The 18,071-nt window shown below is 36.9% G+C and overlaps 3 protein-coding genes and 1 non-coding gene across 5 annotated transcripts; all 4 read left to right on the forward strand.

Moving 5' to 3' along the window:
- Positions 1-1,472: 1,472 nt before the first annotated feature.
- On the forward strand, positions 1,473-9,531 carry LOC141598653 (uncharacterized). Its single transcript, XM_074418364.1, has 5 exons — positions 1,473-1,564; positions 6,616-6,693; positions 6,810-8,108; positions 8,407-8,658; positions 9,373-9,531. Exons 2-5 carry the CDS (start codon positions 6,670-6,672, stop codon positions 9,511-9,513), a joined length of 1,716 nt encoding a protein of 571 aa, XP_074274465.1. The 5' UTR covers positions 1,473-1,564; positions 6,616-6,669; the 3' UTR covers positions 9,514-9,531.
- LOC141598655 (putative F-box/LRR-repeat protein At4g15060) lies at positions 1,558-16,299 on the forward strand. 2 transcript variants are annotated; one of them, XM_074418367.1, is made up of 4 exons: positions 1,558-1,634; positions 14,244-14,723; positions 14,823-15,035; positions 15,968-16,299. In XM_074418367.1, the coding sequence occupies exons 1-4, from the start codon at positions 1,617-1,619 to the stop codon at positions 16,100-16,102; spliced, it is 846 nt and encodes a 281-aa protein (XP_074274468.1). In that variant the 5' UTR covers positions 1,558-1,616; the 3' UTR covers positions 16,103-16,299. The 2 variants fall into 2 exon arrangements, with proteins under 2 accessions (XP_074274468.1, XP_074274467.1); XM_074418366.1 differs by lacking the exon at positions 1,558-1,634 and having other exon boundaries at positions 13,083-14,723.
- On the forward strand, positions 1,629-4,401 carry LOC141598654 (uncharacterized). The gene is made up of 3 exons (XM_074418365.1): positions 1,629-3,037; positions 3,348-3,599; positions 4,012-4,401. The coding sequence occupies exons 1-3, from the start codon at positions 1,778-1,780 to the stop codon at positions 4,150-4,152; spliced, it is 1,653 nt and encodes a 550-aa protein (XP_074274466.1). The 5' UTR covers positions 1,629-1,777; the 3' UTR covers positions 4,153-4,401.
- Positions 16,300-16,495: 196 nt separating the features above from the next.
- TRNAV-UAC (transfer RNA valine (anticodon UAC)) lies at positions 16,496-16,568 on the forward strand. The gene has a single exon. It is a non-coding gene; the product is annotated as a tRNA-Val (tRNA).
- Positions 16,569-18,071: the final 1,503 nt, after the last annotated feature.

Here is an 18,071-nt window from a genome sequence, read left to right on the forward strand (position 1 = left end):
AAGTGGGCTGAAAATAAGCCAGAAAGAACAGGGCCTAAGAACTTTTATTCACAATAGATGACATTTTTATAAAGTTTTTTAAATGAAAAATAGTAAATTTGTAGTTGATATTCACAATTTTCAAAGTCATGTTTACTGGTCCTCAAATTCATATGTATAAACAAATAAGTTCTTATTTTAGAACTTAATTCTTAAAATTAAGAACAACCTTGTAGTTGCAATAGAAGAACTTTTTATTTTAAGTTTTATTGATAACCCCAAGCAATTGGTCTCCCTTGTGACGGGTTACCATTTGTGGCGGATATTTTGTGAGTTAAAATGATAACAAAATGGGTTAGTGGAGAAAGAGGACCACATGAATAGTGTTGCAGAGAGAGAAAAAGTGGGTACTTTATGAGGTAAAATGGTATCCGTCACTCAAGAGTGACGGATATGTGCCGTCACAAATGAGATTTTGTGAACCCCAAGAATAAGAACCACTATTGCTATTGCTCTTAAATTACTTCTCAAAATGAAATTAAATTAGTAATTTATGATACAATTACGCTAAAATCGGTGTCATTAATGCTTGATTTAAGGGCTGTATATAAAAACTAAATTACTTCCCAAAATGGAATTAAATTAGTAATTTATGATACAATTACGCTTAAATCGGTGTCATTAATTCTCGATTTAAGCTTTTATTTCCTTTGTTGGTGCCTAAAATGCAACACTTAGCCTGTATTTATCATTTTCCTTTTTTTATAATAAGTAAATTTTAAAATATAAATTTACGATTTTTTGATGGATATTGGTAAAATAATGGAAAAATACGATTTTTTTTAATTATTGAAAAATAATTGATGGATATGGGTAAAATTATTAAGGATGATATAACCAACCAAAATCCATTTAACCTTGTGAATATTTATATAGGTAAATATAAATGGATGAAAAATTATTAAATGACTAGGAGTACAGGGAGTCAGGGATATGCCTTTAGCCCATACAACTAGGGTTAGGCATGGGTCCAAAACTGGACCAACCTCAACCGAATTCGGCAAAAAATCTGGCGAAACTGGACCGAATCGAAAAAATTCTAGGATCGGATAGGTTGGCCGAAATTTGAAAATCTGCCCAACCTTTTCAAATACCGGTTCATAGATTTCGTCTAAAGGACGAGAATAATATAATATATTTTTAAGAAAAAAACAAAAAAAAAAACAATAATTGTAGTATCTCCTATCCAAATCGGTCCGAGCCGAGAAAAACCAGTAACCATAATTGATTTTTTATTTTAACGTAAATAATATTTTGGTTCAACTAGAGTTATATTTTGCTGGATTATTTTCGAGTCAAATGGTTTTAGATTAGGTCATTTCAGGTCGGGTCAACAAAGCTCGGGTCATGACCCGAAGGAGGGAGTATATATACTTCGTATATCATTGTGCATCGTTCAACTTTACTCTCTTTCTAAACTGCGCGAGAAAGTGAATAATAGAACATCAGAAATGCCCATATAAAACCTTCAACCGTATTCAGCCGAAACAAACCCTATCTTCCAAAACCAAGTATATTAGTGTAGGCTAGTTTTTGCAGGCTGCACACCAACTGTTCGACGAAATTCCTCACTGAAAATGAAGCCCAATTGCCAGGTATATTAGTGTAGACTAGTTTTTGCAGGTTGCACGCCAACTGTTCGACGAAATTCCTCACTGAAAATGAATCCCAATTGCCAGGTATATTAGTTTAGTTAGTTTTTTCAGGGTGCACACCAACTGTTCGACGAAATTCCTCAATGAAAATGAAACGCATTAGCAAGAAACCGAAACATGGGCAGTTGAATCCTTCCGATAGGTTGTCCGCTTTACCCGATAGTGTCGTTTACCGTATTGTTTCTTTTCTGGGATTTAAGGAGGCTTGTAGAACTAGCATTTTGTCGAAAACATGGAAGTACATTTCAGACACAAACCCAGATATGGAACTGTCTAATGAAGTTTTTTCAGCAAAACCGGGTCGAGAGGATGCTTATATTAAGATTGATAGTTTTCTGAAATACGTCGAAACTAGAATGAAGCGATACTCTAAACAGAAACTGCTTATAAAGAAGCTCACACTTGGATTTCCTATCCAAAGGATGACATTTCGAAATACTAAGGTACCGTTGGAAGACAAGGCTGAACAATGGGTTAAGACAGCGTTGCATAACCAAGTAGAGGAACTTGTTCTTATTGGTCCGAAAAATTACGCAATGTCTGACACTTTGCTTACTGCAAAATCATTAAGATGTCTCGACTGTTCTTATGTCGAGATATATGACTACAAACGCCTTGAGCTTTTTCCGTTTCTTGAATCTTTGTTTTTCCATGAGGTCTATGTAGATGATCCAATGCTAAATCGTATTGTTAGTTCCTGCCTGTTACTGAAACATTTGAGGCTCTCTGGTTGCTTTTTCAAAAGTATCGTGATTCCTTGCAGTAGTAAACTGGAGACGCTCGATATAAGTAAAAGTTTATGTAAAGATGAGGGGATAGTCACTATTGACTCCTCTAGTCTTACTTTTTTTCAGTATATAGGCGACTCGCGCAGTGGTGGTGTTACTGGTGCCCGTGTTGAACGCTGGCCAGTTATTTCAAAAGACGGTGTCTTGAGAAACTTGAAGATACTAAAAGTCTGTTTTGTTAGCATTACTGATGAGGTTCTCGACAAACTGCTATCTGAACTCGTCTTGCTAGAGACTTTGAAGTTATGCAACTGTTCTATGCTGAAAACTATCAGGATTTCAAGTGCTCTGCTAAAGGATTTTCGTGTAGAAAATTGTTCCGATTTGTTGGATGTTACCATTGATGCTCCATGTCTTGAAACCTTTAAATATAAAGGCGACTTTAAGCTGACCATGTGTATCATTGCTGTAGCGGGTTGTGATATGTCGCTTCACGTACCACCTTCTTCTTTTTATCCTCACAGAGTTTCGAAATTGAAGAGGCTTCTGAAAGGACTAAGCAACCGCCATGTTTTAAAAATTGTGTTGCCTGAGAAGCCTCGAAAACCTAATCAGGTACCCCCTCCGTTTACTTATAAGTTCGTTTTAGATTATTCCAGAAACATTAAAAAGTACTGAAAATGTTGTATTATAGTTACTGCATCAATCTAATTGCTGAAATTACCTCTTTTCCTAATTGTTTGTGCTTTGGTAAATGAAAAGAACACTAATATACAGGAAAAAAATATGTAAAACTACGTATTAGGAAAAGTTTGATTTTCGTAATATGAAATGAGGGAATATCATATTATTGCTTTAGAGTATAAATGACTGTTTTATTACTAAGTTGTATACTAACAAATTCTTATGGTTCTCTACTCTCAAGAACGTATGTCCTGTTGATATCGACTTTGATGATATTGATGATATCATCCCTGATGAACTAGTACTGGACGAAGAAGAACTTGCACATTATTTTCGACCGCCTTGTGACATTAGAGAACTGAAGTTAAACCTCTCGACTTGGAGACCCTTTAAACCCTCTTTTTCAGCTTTTATAGACGGTGTATTCAGGACTTGTCACCCTCGTATTCTTTCCTTACGAGTTAATTTAAGAGCTTCTAATGCGTCAGTTGAGGTATGATCACATTGTATTTTTATCTCATTTTCAGTTGAATTAGTGGTTACTATTCTATGCAATTTAGCTGAACATGTTCATCTATGGTACCCGTTTATGCTTTTCTGTCTGCTTATTCATTTTTTTTGTAGACCAGTAAGTATTCAACATATTGTACTTATGTAATGGACTTGGTAGAGGACCTAGACGTAATATTGCCCGTCAAGAACCACCATTTTTACTGCCATAGCATTCAAGTCGGATTGTTAGATTGACTAATTTATGATATAAAGGTTTCTGATTCTGTTAGTAATTTGGATTGTTGCCTTCTCTTAGTGATGCTTTTAAGAATGTTTCTCGTCGATCATGTTTTCATCACAAGTCGAGAACAAAAGATTGAATGCTAACAAGACTTGTATTTGTTGTTTCACAGTCTTTGATCCGTGAACTAAAAGAGATGGCAAATAGTTGGGAACATCCATTGAAAAGCTTTGAAGTTGAAGGTACTAATTACTCTGATTTACTCGAGTCAAGGAAGGCAGTGCTCGACATACGGTTGAAATTGCATTGGTGAAGATTATAAGATCGAAATGGTGGTTGAATGCAAAAACTTTTATCAATGCTCAAACTAAATCTTTTGGATTTTCGTGATACCGTGAGTTTTTGTTCTTTTGTTCTCGCAGTTGCTCATCATTGTGAATTGATTTAGCAGTGATGCTATTGCTGGTTAGTTGCATACAAACAAGATATGTATTTTGCTTTCGTTTCAAAATCGAATTATGTTGTTTTTGTTTTTAATGACTCGAGTTATAATGGATGGAGTTTCGGGCTTTACAAGTGTATGTTGGTTGTTTACGTAGTGTGAGCAACTTTAATGGTTAACTAACACTGGCGTACTAGCTACCACGTTAGGTTTTTCTAGAGAAGAGTGGCCCGATTTTGGAGGTTTCTAGCAAATATGATGGTCCAGATGGTGTTGGTTATGCTGAGTGTGGGTGGAGCGGGGCGAGGTTTTTTTGGAAGTCAGGAAAGTAACAGGCGGTGCTGGTGGAGGTGAAGACTGACTTTTTTTTTTTTTTTTTTTTTTGACAGCAACAAATAGTATAGCTTACAACAGAGCTTCTTGAGCAAGATTATGATAATGAGTGTATATCTTATTATCACTACGAGTCTACGACACCACACTCCCGTCCATTGACTCGTCTATGTGACTATGTGTGCATATAATTCAGGACGAGTAGGTCATCTACTCGGTCGAGTTGACTTCACTCGGTCGAGTCCTACCCGACACTCGGTCGAATGACTATTGTAACAGCGTCCATTTTCCGTCTCATTGAATTACTATAGTTATACCTTCTACACCCGCAACTAAAGAAAGTACTCGGCCGTAACATGGCACTTCCATGCTGAAGTTCGGGTCGATTAGAGCCTCGCATCGCACTCACGCTCTGTATTAGTCACTAACCACCTAAATGTCACTCACACGTAATTGTATTTCAATTTATAATAGCATTAAACTTCCCATTTACATTTACTGAATTTCATACTTCAGAAGTTCAGATCCTATAAGTTCAGTTCATTCCAGATCCTATAAGTTCAGTTCAGTTCAAATCCTATAAATTTAGTTCAATTCAAATCAGATCAATTTCAATCCAAAAGAATAGGGCATTTCTCTTATTTAAGATGGACCTATCTGTCTTCACATTAAAAACATGTCAAGTATCAAATCTGTTGTTTTTTCCTAGACATTGTGCTTTTATTTTATTTTAACTACTTCATCAGTCCTAAACTTAAAACGGATATACCCTTCTTAAATAAGAATTTGTGTTATTTTAATCTTTGTTGCCCTTACATGCGTCCAAATAAGCAGAACACAAAGTGATTACTTTAAAAACTAGTTGAGATCCCGTGCTAAAGCACGGCATTTGTAAGGATTATATTAATTGAGCTTTAATTTTCACATAAATGAGTTGTAGTTATAATAGTATGTTGTAGTTATAATAGTATGTTGTGATGTACTGATTATAATGTCAGTAATATTATAAAAAAAAAATTATTATTCAAAGGAATTTTATATTAAGTTATTTTTGTATGAATCTATTTTTATTATTAAAAATAATGATAACATCCTAGATCTTTTTATGAAAATAATATATGAAAAAAGCACAAAATAACAATAATAATATCACATTTTTATATTGGACATTAAAACATGTTAGCTTGTATAGTTGTATAAGATGGAAATATTAAAAAGAGCGAAGTTGACACGTTTTATTTATATAATCACTTGGTTTTTTACTTAGCTTTAATCAAACTCAGTTTCAATGTCAAAATTTATTTATACATCATAGGTAATTTTTATACGTTATTTAAAGTGGCAAAATTAATTTATACATCAAAATTATTTATACATCATAAAATTTTGGAGATTTTATTTGTATTAATTATACTTTATAATCTATACTATACTTTATACAAACACTATAGAGTTTGGAGTTAGAACTTTTCTGTGTATAGAAATATAGGATACTGAATATTTTATTTGTGGCAAAGATTGAGCAAATAGTTATGGAAATTTTATTATTATTAATTAAGATAATATTAATATAAAATATCAATGTTTGGGGGCCACCGAGTTTCTTGTTTTACAGGAAAAATTATACTTACACATTGAATTTTTCGAAGTAAGATAACAAAAAAAATAGGTTCATTTATAGGAGAATGCATTTAGGCGGGAAAAAATTGAGTTTTCTTATTCTTTTAGTTTAGTGGGATAACTGTTTTTCTAACCTATCCACTCAGTATAGGATAAGAAACCAATTTAAGTATAGAGATCAAATTGTTCATAAAAACATATTTCTAAAATAGAAAGGTAAACAATTAACTCGCAAACCGAAATAAATTGAATGGGTCAAATGGCCCGAACAAGGGAGTATTATATAACATCAGAAATGCCCATATAAAACCTTCAACCCTACTCAGCCGAAACAGGTTAACAAACCACCATCTTTCAAAACCAAGTATAGTAGTAGTGTAGGACTGTAGGGTAGTTTTTGCAGGCTGCACACCAACTGTTCGACGAAATTCCTCAATGAAAATGAAACCCAATCGCCAGGTATATTAGTGTAGGCTATTTTTTTTTTTGCAATGCACACCAACTGTTCGACAAAATTCCTCGCTGAAAATGATACCCTATCGCCAAGTATATTAGTGTGGTGTATTTTTTTGCAGGGCACACCAACTGTTCGACGGAATTCCTCAATGAAAATGAAACGCCTTAGCAAGAAATCTCAACATGGGCAGTTGAATCCTGATGATAGGCTATCGGCTTTACACGATAGTGTCGTTTATCATATCGTTTCGTTTCTGGGATTTAAGGACGCTTGTAGAACTAGCATTTTGTCGAAAAGATGGAAGTACATTTCAGATACAAACCCAGTTATGGACTTGTCTAATGAAGTTTTTTCAGCAGTTCCGGGTCAGGCAGATGCTTATATTAAGATCGATAGTTTTCTGAAATATGTCGAAACTAGAATGAAGCGATATTCTAAACAGAAACTGCATATAAAGAAGCTCACACTAGAATTTCCTATCCAAAGAATGACATTTCGAAATACCAAGGTACCATTGGAAAACAAGGTTGAGCAATGGGTTGAGATAGCAGTGCGTAACCAAGTGGAGGAACTTGTTCTTATTGGTCCGAAAAGATACGAACTGTCCGACATTTTGTTTACTGCAAAATCATTGAGATGTCTTGCTTGTTCTTATATCGAGATATATGACTACAAAGGCATTGCTGGTTTTCCGTCTCTTGAATCTTTGTTTTTAGACGCTGAGGTCTATGTAGATGATGCAATTCTAAATCGTATTATTAGTTCCTCCCTGTTACTGAAACATTTGAGGATAGTTGGTTATAGTGGCACCCACAAAAGTATCGTGATTCCTTGCAATAGTAAACTGGAGACGCTTGATCTAAGTAAAAATTTATCTATAGATGAGGGGATAGTCACTATTGACTCCTCTAGTCTTACTTCTTTTCAGTATACAGGTGACTCTCGTGATGGTGGTGTGACTGGTGTTCGTGTTCAACGTTGGCCAATTATTTCAAAAGACGGTCTCTTGAGAAACTTGAGGGTACTAAAAGTCTGTTTTGTTAGCATTACTGATGAGGTTCTCGACAAACTACTATCTGAACTCGTATTGCTAGAGACTTTGAAGTTATGCAACTGTTCTATGCTGAAAACTATCAGGATTTCAAGTGCTCTGCTAAAGGATTTTCGTGTAGAAAATTGTTCCGATTTGTTGGATGTTACCATTGATGCTCCATGTCTTGAAACCTTTAAATATAAAGGCGACTTTAAGCTGACCATGTGTATCATTGCTGTAGCGGGTTGTGATATGTCGCTTCACGTACCACCTTCTTCTTTTTATCCTCACAGAGTTTCGAAATTGAAGAGGCTTCTGAAAGGACTAAGCAACCACCATGTTTTAAAAATTGCGTTGCCTGAGAAGCCTCGAAAACCTAATCAGGTATCCCCTCTGTTTACTTATAAGTTCGCTTTAGATTATTCCAGAAACTTTAAAAAGTACTGAAAATGTTGTATTATAGTTACTCCATCAATCTAATTGCTGAAATTACCTCTTTTCCTAATTGTTTGTGCTTTGGTAAATGAAAAGAACACTAATATACAGAAAAAAAAAATGTAAAACGACGTATTAGGAACAGTTTGATTTTCATAATATGAAATGAGGGAATATCATATTATTAAATGACTGTTTTATTACTAAGTTATATACTAACAAATTCTTATGGTTCTTTACTCTGAAGAACCACTGTCCTGTTGATATCGACTTTGATGATATTGATGATATCAACCCTGGTGAAGTAGTACTGGACCAAGAAGAACTTGCACATTATTTTCGACCGCCTTGTGACATTAGAGAACTGAAGTTAAACCTCTCGACTTGGAAACCCTTTTATTCCTCTCTTTCAGCTTTTATAGATGGTGTATTCAGGACTTGTCACCCTCGTATTCTTTCCTTACGAGTTAATTTAAGAGCTTCTAATACGTCAGTTGAGGTATGATCACATTGTATTTTTATCTCATTTTTCAGTTGAATTAGTATTTCCATATTTCCAATGGAGCAAAGACTCATTACTCTTTGATTATGGAATATAATGGCTGACTAAAGTGGCTGCTCTTCTTTCTTTTGTGAAGTAGCGGTCCTTCGATGCAGTTCTCGACACAATTTTCATCTTGGGTCATTCGGAAACAACCTCTTTGTGTTGCTAACACAAGGGTAAGGCTGCGTACATCCGGCCCCCCCTTACCCCGCAATTTGCGGGAGCCATTGAGGCACTGGGATAATGTTGTTGTTGTTGTTGTTGAATTAGTGGTTACTATTCTATGCAATTTAGCTGAACATGTTCATCTTTGGTACCCATTGATGCTTTTCCGTCTGCTTATTCATTTTTATTTTGTAGACCAGTAAGTATTCAAAATATGGTACTTATGTGACTCAATGGACTTGGTAGAGGACCTAGACGTAATATTGCCCGTCAAGGACCACCTTTTTTACCGCCATAGCATTCAAGTCGGATTGTTAGATTGACTAATTTATGATATAAAGGTTTCTGATTCTGTTAGTAATTTGGATTGTTGCCTTCTCTTAGTGATGCTATTAAGAATGCCCATGGCCCCTTTAACAGAATGTTTCTGGTCGATCATGTTTTCATCACAAGTCGAGAACAAAAGATTGAATGCTAACAAGACTTGTATTTGTTGTTTTACAGTCTTTGATCCGTGAACTAAAAGAGATGACAGATAGTTGGGAACATCCATTGAAAAGCTTTGAAATGGAAGGTACTAATTGCTCTGATTTACTCGAGGCAAGGAAGGCAGTGCTCGACATACGGTTGAAATTGCATTGGTGAAGAATTGCTAAGCATGCAGAGTATAAGGTCGAAATGGTGGTTGAATGCAAAAACTTGTATCAATGCTCACTGAATCTCTGTCTCATCGGATTTTCGTGATACCGTGAGTTTTTGTTCTTTTGTTCTCGCAGTTGCTCATCATTGTTAATTGATTTAGGAGTGATGCACTGATGCTGGTTAGTTGCTTACAATTTACAAACAAGATGCGTATTGTGGTTTCGTTTCAAAATCGAATTATGTTGTTTTTGTTGTTAATGACTCGTGTTATAATGGATGGAGTGTCGAACTTTACAAGTTTATGTTGGTCTTTTACGCAGTTTATGTTGGTCGTTTACGTAGTGTTTTTGTTTTTGTTGTTAATGACTCGTGATTTAGGGATGATGCACTGATGCTGGTTAAGCAACTAACATTGTGGCTTACTAGCTACCACATTAGTTTTTTCTAGGGAAGAGTGGCTCGATTTTGGAAGTTTCTAGCGGAAATGAATCAAATTATATCATTACTTTCAGATAAGTTAATATTTTTTTTTGTTTTTTTTGTTTTTGCGCAAAAGTCTTATTCCCTCCGTCCCGGTCATTTGTTATCTATTTCCATTTTGGGGTGTATCAGTGAGTTGTTATCTATTTCTAATTTTGGTAAATTTTATATGTAAAAGCAAGTGTGCAAGTGCGCAAGTGGATGAAATAATACTATTATATTACTTTGTTAGACATTCACTTGCATTTCCTTGGTCTTTGTGTTAAATACAACCGAGACGGAGGGAGTACATTACAGTAATATGGCTATCAAAGCCATACTCAAGTACTACAATGTAAAACCGAAAAAGAAACAACATAGAGTAATAGGTCCTTAATAAAAAAAACAACTAGGAAGCGATTTCCATAGGCAATCCGAAACTTGATGATAGATAACGATGATCTGGTCACGAGCATATTCACCCAAATCATCAGCCCGACAAACATTTCTCCCCGAAGACTGGATCAGTTGAGAAGTCGTGAGGCAAGAACGAGGTGCACTTACGCCACAAGAGCGTAGAAATTTAAAGTGAAAGGTAAGCCACGAAGGCCTACTTCCGGTGGAGAAAACTCTCCTACACCACGTAGAACGAACACTACACTCAACGGACCAAACTCCAAAGACAAAGAGTAAGCTGAGAAGCTGGGAAGAGGAAAGCTCCACAACCAATCCCAACGTCAAATTCACCCAGCTACCGACAATGACGGAAGAGGAACAGGACATCCTCTCACTCAAACCCACATGGAACCAAAAGCGGCCGTAACCAACAGCTGCCCAAGAGCACTGCTTCGCCACTCCAACAAGACTAATTATTCGACAAATCCGACATAAACTCCTATAAGAGGAGATTATTAAGAAAACTAAATTAGCTAGTAAAAGGAAATGAGACAACATAAAATAACGGAAAAAGACCACCACCTCCAATCCAACCATCTACGCTGAAACATCCCATTATACAGCTGCTCATACAAAATCAGCTCCCAAAACACCACAAAACACCCAGTAAAGTGACAACGAAAGCCCGAATAGAATAAATCCGACCGATACCTTGATCCAACAAAAGACCAGACAACAAGAAAACTTAAAAAGAAGCCAGCAAAGGAGACCCTCAGACGATCCGTGTCACACGGAAAACAACCCGACAACACACATGCAAGCACCGAAACGGGACACCGACCGACTACCGACCGACTCCAAAACCCAACAGGACACAGACAACGATCCGATTGGCGGGGGAAGGGGCGAGGGAGAGGGGAACGCCAAGTCGGACAATCAGACCCATAAAAACTAACAACGGACTACAACACAGTCCGACCGCGAAGCCAAGGGAGGTGGGGGAAATGGGGGGATCACCTCCCTGACAACCGATAGACCCATAGATAAGTTAATATTGATGGTCGAGATGGTGTTGGTTATGCTGAGTGGTCATACATACCACTCTATTCAGGTCGAATATCGGTCTTTAAAACGGCGGGTATTACACGACCAACATATCGAAGCAGGCTCAAAACCCGATCCGAATTAACCCGAAAAAATCAAAAATTCGATTTGACCTGACCCGAACTATCCCGACCAACAACCCGACTCGATGGACCCGTTTACCAGGTCTAAATTCAGAAATATCAAATTTTAGAATTATTCAATATAAGACAGAGAACCCCATTTCAATCATTTATTTACTTTTTATTATTATTATTATTGTTATTTTAAAAAGAATAATTTTAATTTAATTTAACAAGTAATTAAACAGAGTGAATCTTTTTTTTTTTCTGAAAAGACCCGTAACACGGGTACTAGGCTCTATTAAGTAAATCAACGTTCACAATACAATCAATATAATGAGGTAAGACATTTGTGCAAAGTATATACTTCCTACGAGCAAAAGAAAAAGATACAGACTCAAACCAACGACTAATTAAATGGATCTCCTCATAAACCAAAAAAATATCGCTCCTTCCTATCTTCCCCTTCTCCAGGTCTTTCAGCACAGCCAAACAATCGCTCTCTACTATAATCTTCCTTACCCCGACATTCTTTGCTTCCTTCAACCCCAATAGAATAGCTTCTGCTTCCGCAAATTTAGAATCCCGCTCAACTGCATCCTGTATTGCAATACCCCATTCAACCTCTCCAGCCTCATCTCTACACACTACACCCTAGCCAACCCCAAGACCATCCAATATACCCGCATCCACATTAACTTTCTTCACCCCCACTCTCGGCCTTGTCCAGCATCCCAATTCCTCCTCGACCTCCCGCCTACCAGCTACCACCTCTGTCTCCATACCTCTCATCTCAGCGAGAAGATTCTCCACCCTATCGAGAACCATGTCATTCCTCAATTCACCATCCTAAAAGATAGCTTTATTTCGCCACTCCCAGATAGCCCAGTATCCCGTCATAAACTCCATACATTCTCTCCCGTCCAACCCACACAATACCATCTCAGCCCACTCCCTTACCCAGTAGTTACCCGTGCAAAATCACGGTTCACAAACACCTCTAAGCCGAGCTCATCCCACACCCTTCGTACCCACCCACAATCACGGACTACATGAAGACACGATTCCTCGTGATAATGACATCGAGGACAAGAACCGTCCGTCCCTCTAATACGTGCAACAATATTAGTCTTTGTTGCAATCGCATCATTACATAGTTGCCAGAAAAAGACCTTATTACAGGGTATGACAAGAGCCTTCCAAATCTTATTCCACAACCATAGATCACGTGCCGTCTCTGATTGCCCCTCACCATTCTCATTACTTTCAAGCAACAAACGGTACGCTGACTTGACCGTACATATGCCATCTTTCTCAACATCCCAACACCAATCATCTTCTGATCTACTATGACATAACCTGATATTCAATAGATATTCAATATCCTCTCTTGTTCAAAAGGTAGGAAGCACGTTCGCACCTTCGTTTCATCCCAACTATTCCCATTCTCCGAGGTAAGGGTAAGACAAGGACCTCAACTTTCCAATTTTTTCCAGTTAAGGACTTCAACGTTTAATTTTTCCAGTTAAGGACTTCAATGTTCAATTTTTTTTCCATCCTTGTCTTACCCTTAACTCTAAACTCCCCATTCTCCTCCATCAATTCCGATAGAGTCATCCCCACATTATTATCCCCGACCCCAATAGGCGAACAGAGTGAATCTTTTGTTTATACTCTAGTCTCTTCCTAAATCCTCACTCTCTTCTGAACAACATCAGAAATGCCCATATAAAAACTGTAACCGTATTCAGACTAAACAAACCATTATCTTCCAAAACCAAGTATATTAGCGTAGGCTAGTTTTTTGCACGCTGCACACCAACTGTTCGACGAAATTCCTCACTGAAAATGAAACCCAATTGCCAGGTATATTAGCTTAGTCTATTTTTTTAAGGGTGCACACCAACTGTTCGACGAAATTCCTCAATGAAAATGAAACGCATTTGCAAGAAACCGAAACATGGGCAGTTGAATCCTGCCGATAGGCTGTCCGCTTTACCCGATGAGATCGTTTATCGTATCGTTTCTTTTCTGGGATTTAAGGAGGCTTGTAGAACTAGCATTTTGTCGAAAAGATGGAAGTACATTTCAGACACAAACCCAGTTATGGAGTTGTCTAATGAAGTTTTTTCAGCAGAACCGGGTCGAGAGGATGCTTATATTAAGATCGATAGTTTTCTGAAATATGTCGAAACTAGAATGAAGCGATACTCTAAACAGAAACTGCATATAAAGAAGCTCACACTTGGATTTCCTATCCAAAGAATGAGATTTCGAAATACTAAGGTAGCGTTGGAAGACAAGGCTGAACAATGGGTTAAGATAGCGGTGTGTAACCAAGTAGAGGAACTTGTTCTTATTGGTCCGAAAAATTATGAAATGTCTGACACTTTGCTTACTGCAAAATCATTAAGATGTCTTGACTGTTCTTATCTCGAGATATATGACTACAAAGGCCTTGAGCTTTTTCCGTTTCTTGAATCTTTGTTTTTCGATGAGGTCTATGTAGATGATCCAATGCTAAATCGTATTATTAGTTCCTGCCCGTTACTGAAACATTTCAGTCTCACTCGTTGCTCTTGCCGAATGGAAAGTGTCAAAAGTATCGTGATTCCTTGCAATAGTAAACTGGAGACACTCAATCTATCTAAAAGTTTATCTAAAGATGAGGGGACAGTCACTATTGACACCTCTAGTCTTACTTCCTTTCAGTATATCGGCGACTTGCGAAGTTGGGATGTCCATGGTGGACGTTGGCCAGTCATTTCAAAGGATGGTTTCTTGAGAAACTTGAGGATACTGAAAATCGGTTTTGTTAGCATTTGTGATGAGGTTCTTGGCAAGCTACTATCTGAACTCACCTTACTAGAGACTTTGAAGTTATGCAACTGTTCTATGCTGAAAACTATCAGGATTTCAAGTGCTCTGCTGAAGGAAGTTCGCTTAGAATATTGTGCCGATTTGTTGGATGTTAGCGTTGATGCTCCATGTTTGGAAACCTTCAAATATAAAGGTGACTTTAAGCCGTCCATGTGTATCAATAGTCAAGCTGGTTGTGATATCTCTTTCCACATACCACCTTCTTCTTTTCGTGCTGAAAATTTTTCAAAAATGAAGGAGCTTCTGAAAGGATTAAGAAACTGCCATGTTTTTAAAATTTTGTTACTTGATGAGCCTGCAGAACCTGATAAGGTATCATATTACACAATTGATTTAAAATATAAATGAATGTTTTTATTATTATGTTGTTAGTTGTATACTAACAAATTCTTCTGGATATGTATGCTGAAGGACGGAATTTTTGATATCAACCTTGGTGAAGAAAAACTTGCAGATGCTCATCTTGGTCCGCCTTGTGATATCAGGGAACTGAAGCTGACCCTCTCATCTTGGATATTCTGTAAATCCTATCTTTCAGTTTTATTAGATGGTGTATTCTGGACCTGTCACCCTCGTATTTTTTCCTTACGAGCTAATTTAAGAGCTCCTAATAGGATGATCGAGGTATGGTGGTTTTGTATCTTTATCTCCTTTTCAGTTGAATTAGTGGTTAATACTCTTGCTATGGTACCTGTTTATGCATTTCCGTCTGCTTATTCATATCTTTTTCGTAGACCAGTACATAACTACATATCAGTCTTATCTTATACTCCCTCTGTCCCGGTCATTTGTTGTCCTTTCTATTTTGGGGGTGTCTCAGTGAATTGTTGTCCTTTCTATTTTAAGAATGAAATTGATGAACAATTTGATCATTCACACTCAATTTATTCCACTTGTCATTTAGTAATTGGTCTACTCCTCTTTCCTTGGTCTTTGTGCCAAAACCAAAGGACAACAAATGACCGGGACATAGGGAGTAACTAAGAAATTGCTACTAAGATGGCGTACGTTCAACACGTGCTACTTATGTGACTTAATGGACTTGGTAGAGGACCTAAAGGTAATATTTCCCGTCACTGGATTGCTGCGTTCCCGTCCTCTTACGAAGTATGCAACAAATCATTTAGTTTGAACTACTGATACTAACAAGATTGCCGATTATCCTTCAAACACGAAGTTTCTCGCCTATGTAGTTTTCACCACAAGGTCTAGAACAAACGATTGAATGCTTATACGGTCCTTGTTTCTTATTTCTAATCCCAAGTTATTGTCGACTGGCTTGTCTTGGCGGGTTTTCCCTAGGGTTTAACTCTAAACTTCTCGTCATTCTTTTGTTACTTGCGATTTACATTTTCTTGTTGATTGGTTGATTTCATTGTGCGTGGATAGTTGTCGCTAATTTCCCAACAATAGCATATCGATATACACTCATGTACTCGTGTTAATCTTTAAAATTAGCCATGATGGGGCGTCATTGATGCCTGTATTTTTATACACGAGTGGAACCGCTGAACTCTTGGTTATCTCTTGTCTTATAAGTATTTGTTGTTTTGCAGGCTTTGGTAAGTAGACTAAATGAGATGGCAAATTGTTGGAAACATCCATTGAAACGCGTTGAAGTTGAAGGTGCTAATTGCTCTGATTTACTCAAGACAAAGAAGCTCGACTTACAGTTGAGATTGCATTGGTGAAGACTTGCCCAGCATGCAGAATTTCAAATCTTTTGTTCTAGCAATTGCTTATCATTGTGCAGTGATGCTGGCTAGTTTGCTTACAAACATGATCTGTATTTTGCTTTGATTTAGGTTTGTTCGTCTAAGAAGGTTTCGGACTCGAATTATGTTGTTTTTGTTGTTAATGACTAATGAAACTGATGGTCTTTAATTCTCATGGCTTTAAGTCGAGAGACCATGCTCCTGAGTTACATGATCATAAATCAGTTTTTCTAGTATAATAAATATCTGTGTTGGACTAATATTCGTATAAGACCGTCTTATACAAACTATAGAAGTTTGGTAAATATTATTCTCACCTATAAAAACAGTAACACTTGTATAATTAGCAATACTTCAATAAGCAACAAAGGAGCTGTGGTGTAGTGGTTATCACGTCTGCTTTACACGCAGTAGGTCCCCAGTTCGAGCCTGGGCAGCTTCACGTTTTAAAATCTGTTTTTTTTTTTTTTTTTTTTTTTTTTGGCAAAATTCCAAGTGTTTTCTTGCTTCTCACAGAACTACAGGATATTTGTGGGCATGCTACCAACAGTATCAGTGTGTGACGCCACTCAATTGTCCGGAACACCTCTTCGGCGGTCCACTCCACTCACCTTACCCAAATTCATCGACGACTCCCAAAATTGGCGGGGTTAGGGACATACGATACATGTAGCCTTACTTAGAGAGTTTGTCTGTATAACCGATAATCAGAATTGCGTAAAATGCATTAAATATTCCGTCATTATAAAGAATCGCATAATGACGGGTTTAACTTAATTTAAAATGGAAAAAATGTAACGAAATTAATTATGTCAGCTCAAAATAAAGAAACCAATGTGACAGCATAACAGAATTAATCCCTACAAAAGACGAAGCGAAAGAAAACACGAAAAAAACCTTAACCAAAAAAAAAAAACAAAAAAAAAATACCAAGAACAGCCCTGTAAATCAATCAATCAATCTACGTCGTCCTTAATCGCGTTTATTAGCCGCCTCCTTATTCGAGCACTAGTAACAATACACATAAGGTATCCCATAAAGACCAATCTATTAGGATGTAAAATAGCTTGAAGGCGACTATATAGTAGCATTGCAGAACGGCCGGAAGCTTCAACAATTTCTGCATTAATATCGACAACTGGATTGAATTCTTTCTGTTTTCTCTGTTAATGTAGTTGCTATACTTAAAAGCGGACCCCACACGTCGAGGAAGAAAAGATTTTTCTTGGTAAAGAATCGGGCGAGTAATGCGAGACCTGTCAATGATGAAACTGCAAGAAACAAAGGAATTGTAATTCTTGTGATATTTGTCGAATATGAACTTTTGATTGTATGAAACGATGGGGTGTTGTTGGAATAGACAAATAGAAAGTTAGTTATGTTGAGTGGGAGTGGGACGGTGGTGGCGGTGGTGGTGATGAGCATTTCTTGAGGGTCAAGAAAGCTGTAAGAGGCCACGATGGTGGTGAGGAGGAAGATGAGAGGAAGAACAGAATTGAATGCCATGAGAATAATTTGTTACAAAATTCAGTTTTGTCAACTTTAAATGGTGGAAAAAAATAACGGAATTTTGAAGTTATATATAGGTTTCCCGCCTTGTAAAATAGTACACCTAGTAATTACGGAGTACTAACGTAAACTAGTTTTAAACCCGTGCAAAATTGCACGGGTATGTATTTGGGCCGGTATTAATGTTTTTGGATGCATTTTTTTTTTTTTTTTGCATTTCTATTGTAATTATCTAGTTGGTCTAAATCAGCGATTAAATTGCACGTGTATGTATTTGGGCCGGTATTAATGTTTTTGGATGCATTTTTTATTTTGCATTTCTATTGTAATTATCTAATTGGTCTAAATTAATTTCATTTATTCCGAATGTAAAATTATTTCGTAGTATTTTTGCTAAGACGGAAATTGTCGCATGTTTGTATTGGCGGACGATTTG

Source organism: Silene latifolia, chromosome 9 (genome assembly GCF_048544455.1).
Source record: "Silene latifolia isolate original U9 population chromosome 9, ASM4854445v1, whole genome shotgun sequence".
Lineage (NCBI taxonomy): Eukaryota > Viridiplantae > Streptophyta > Magnoliopsida > Caryophyllales > Caryophyllaceae > Silene > Silene latifolia.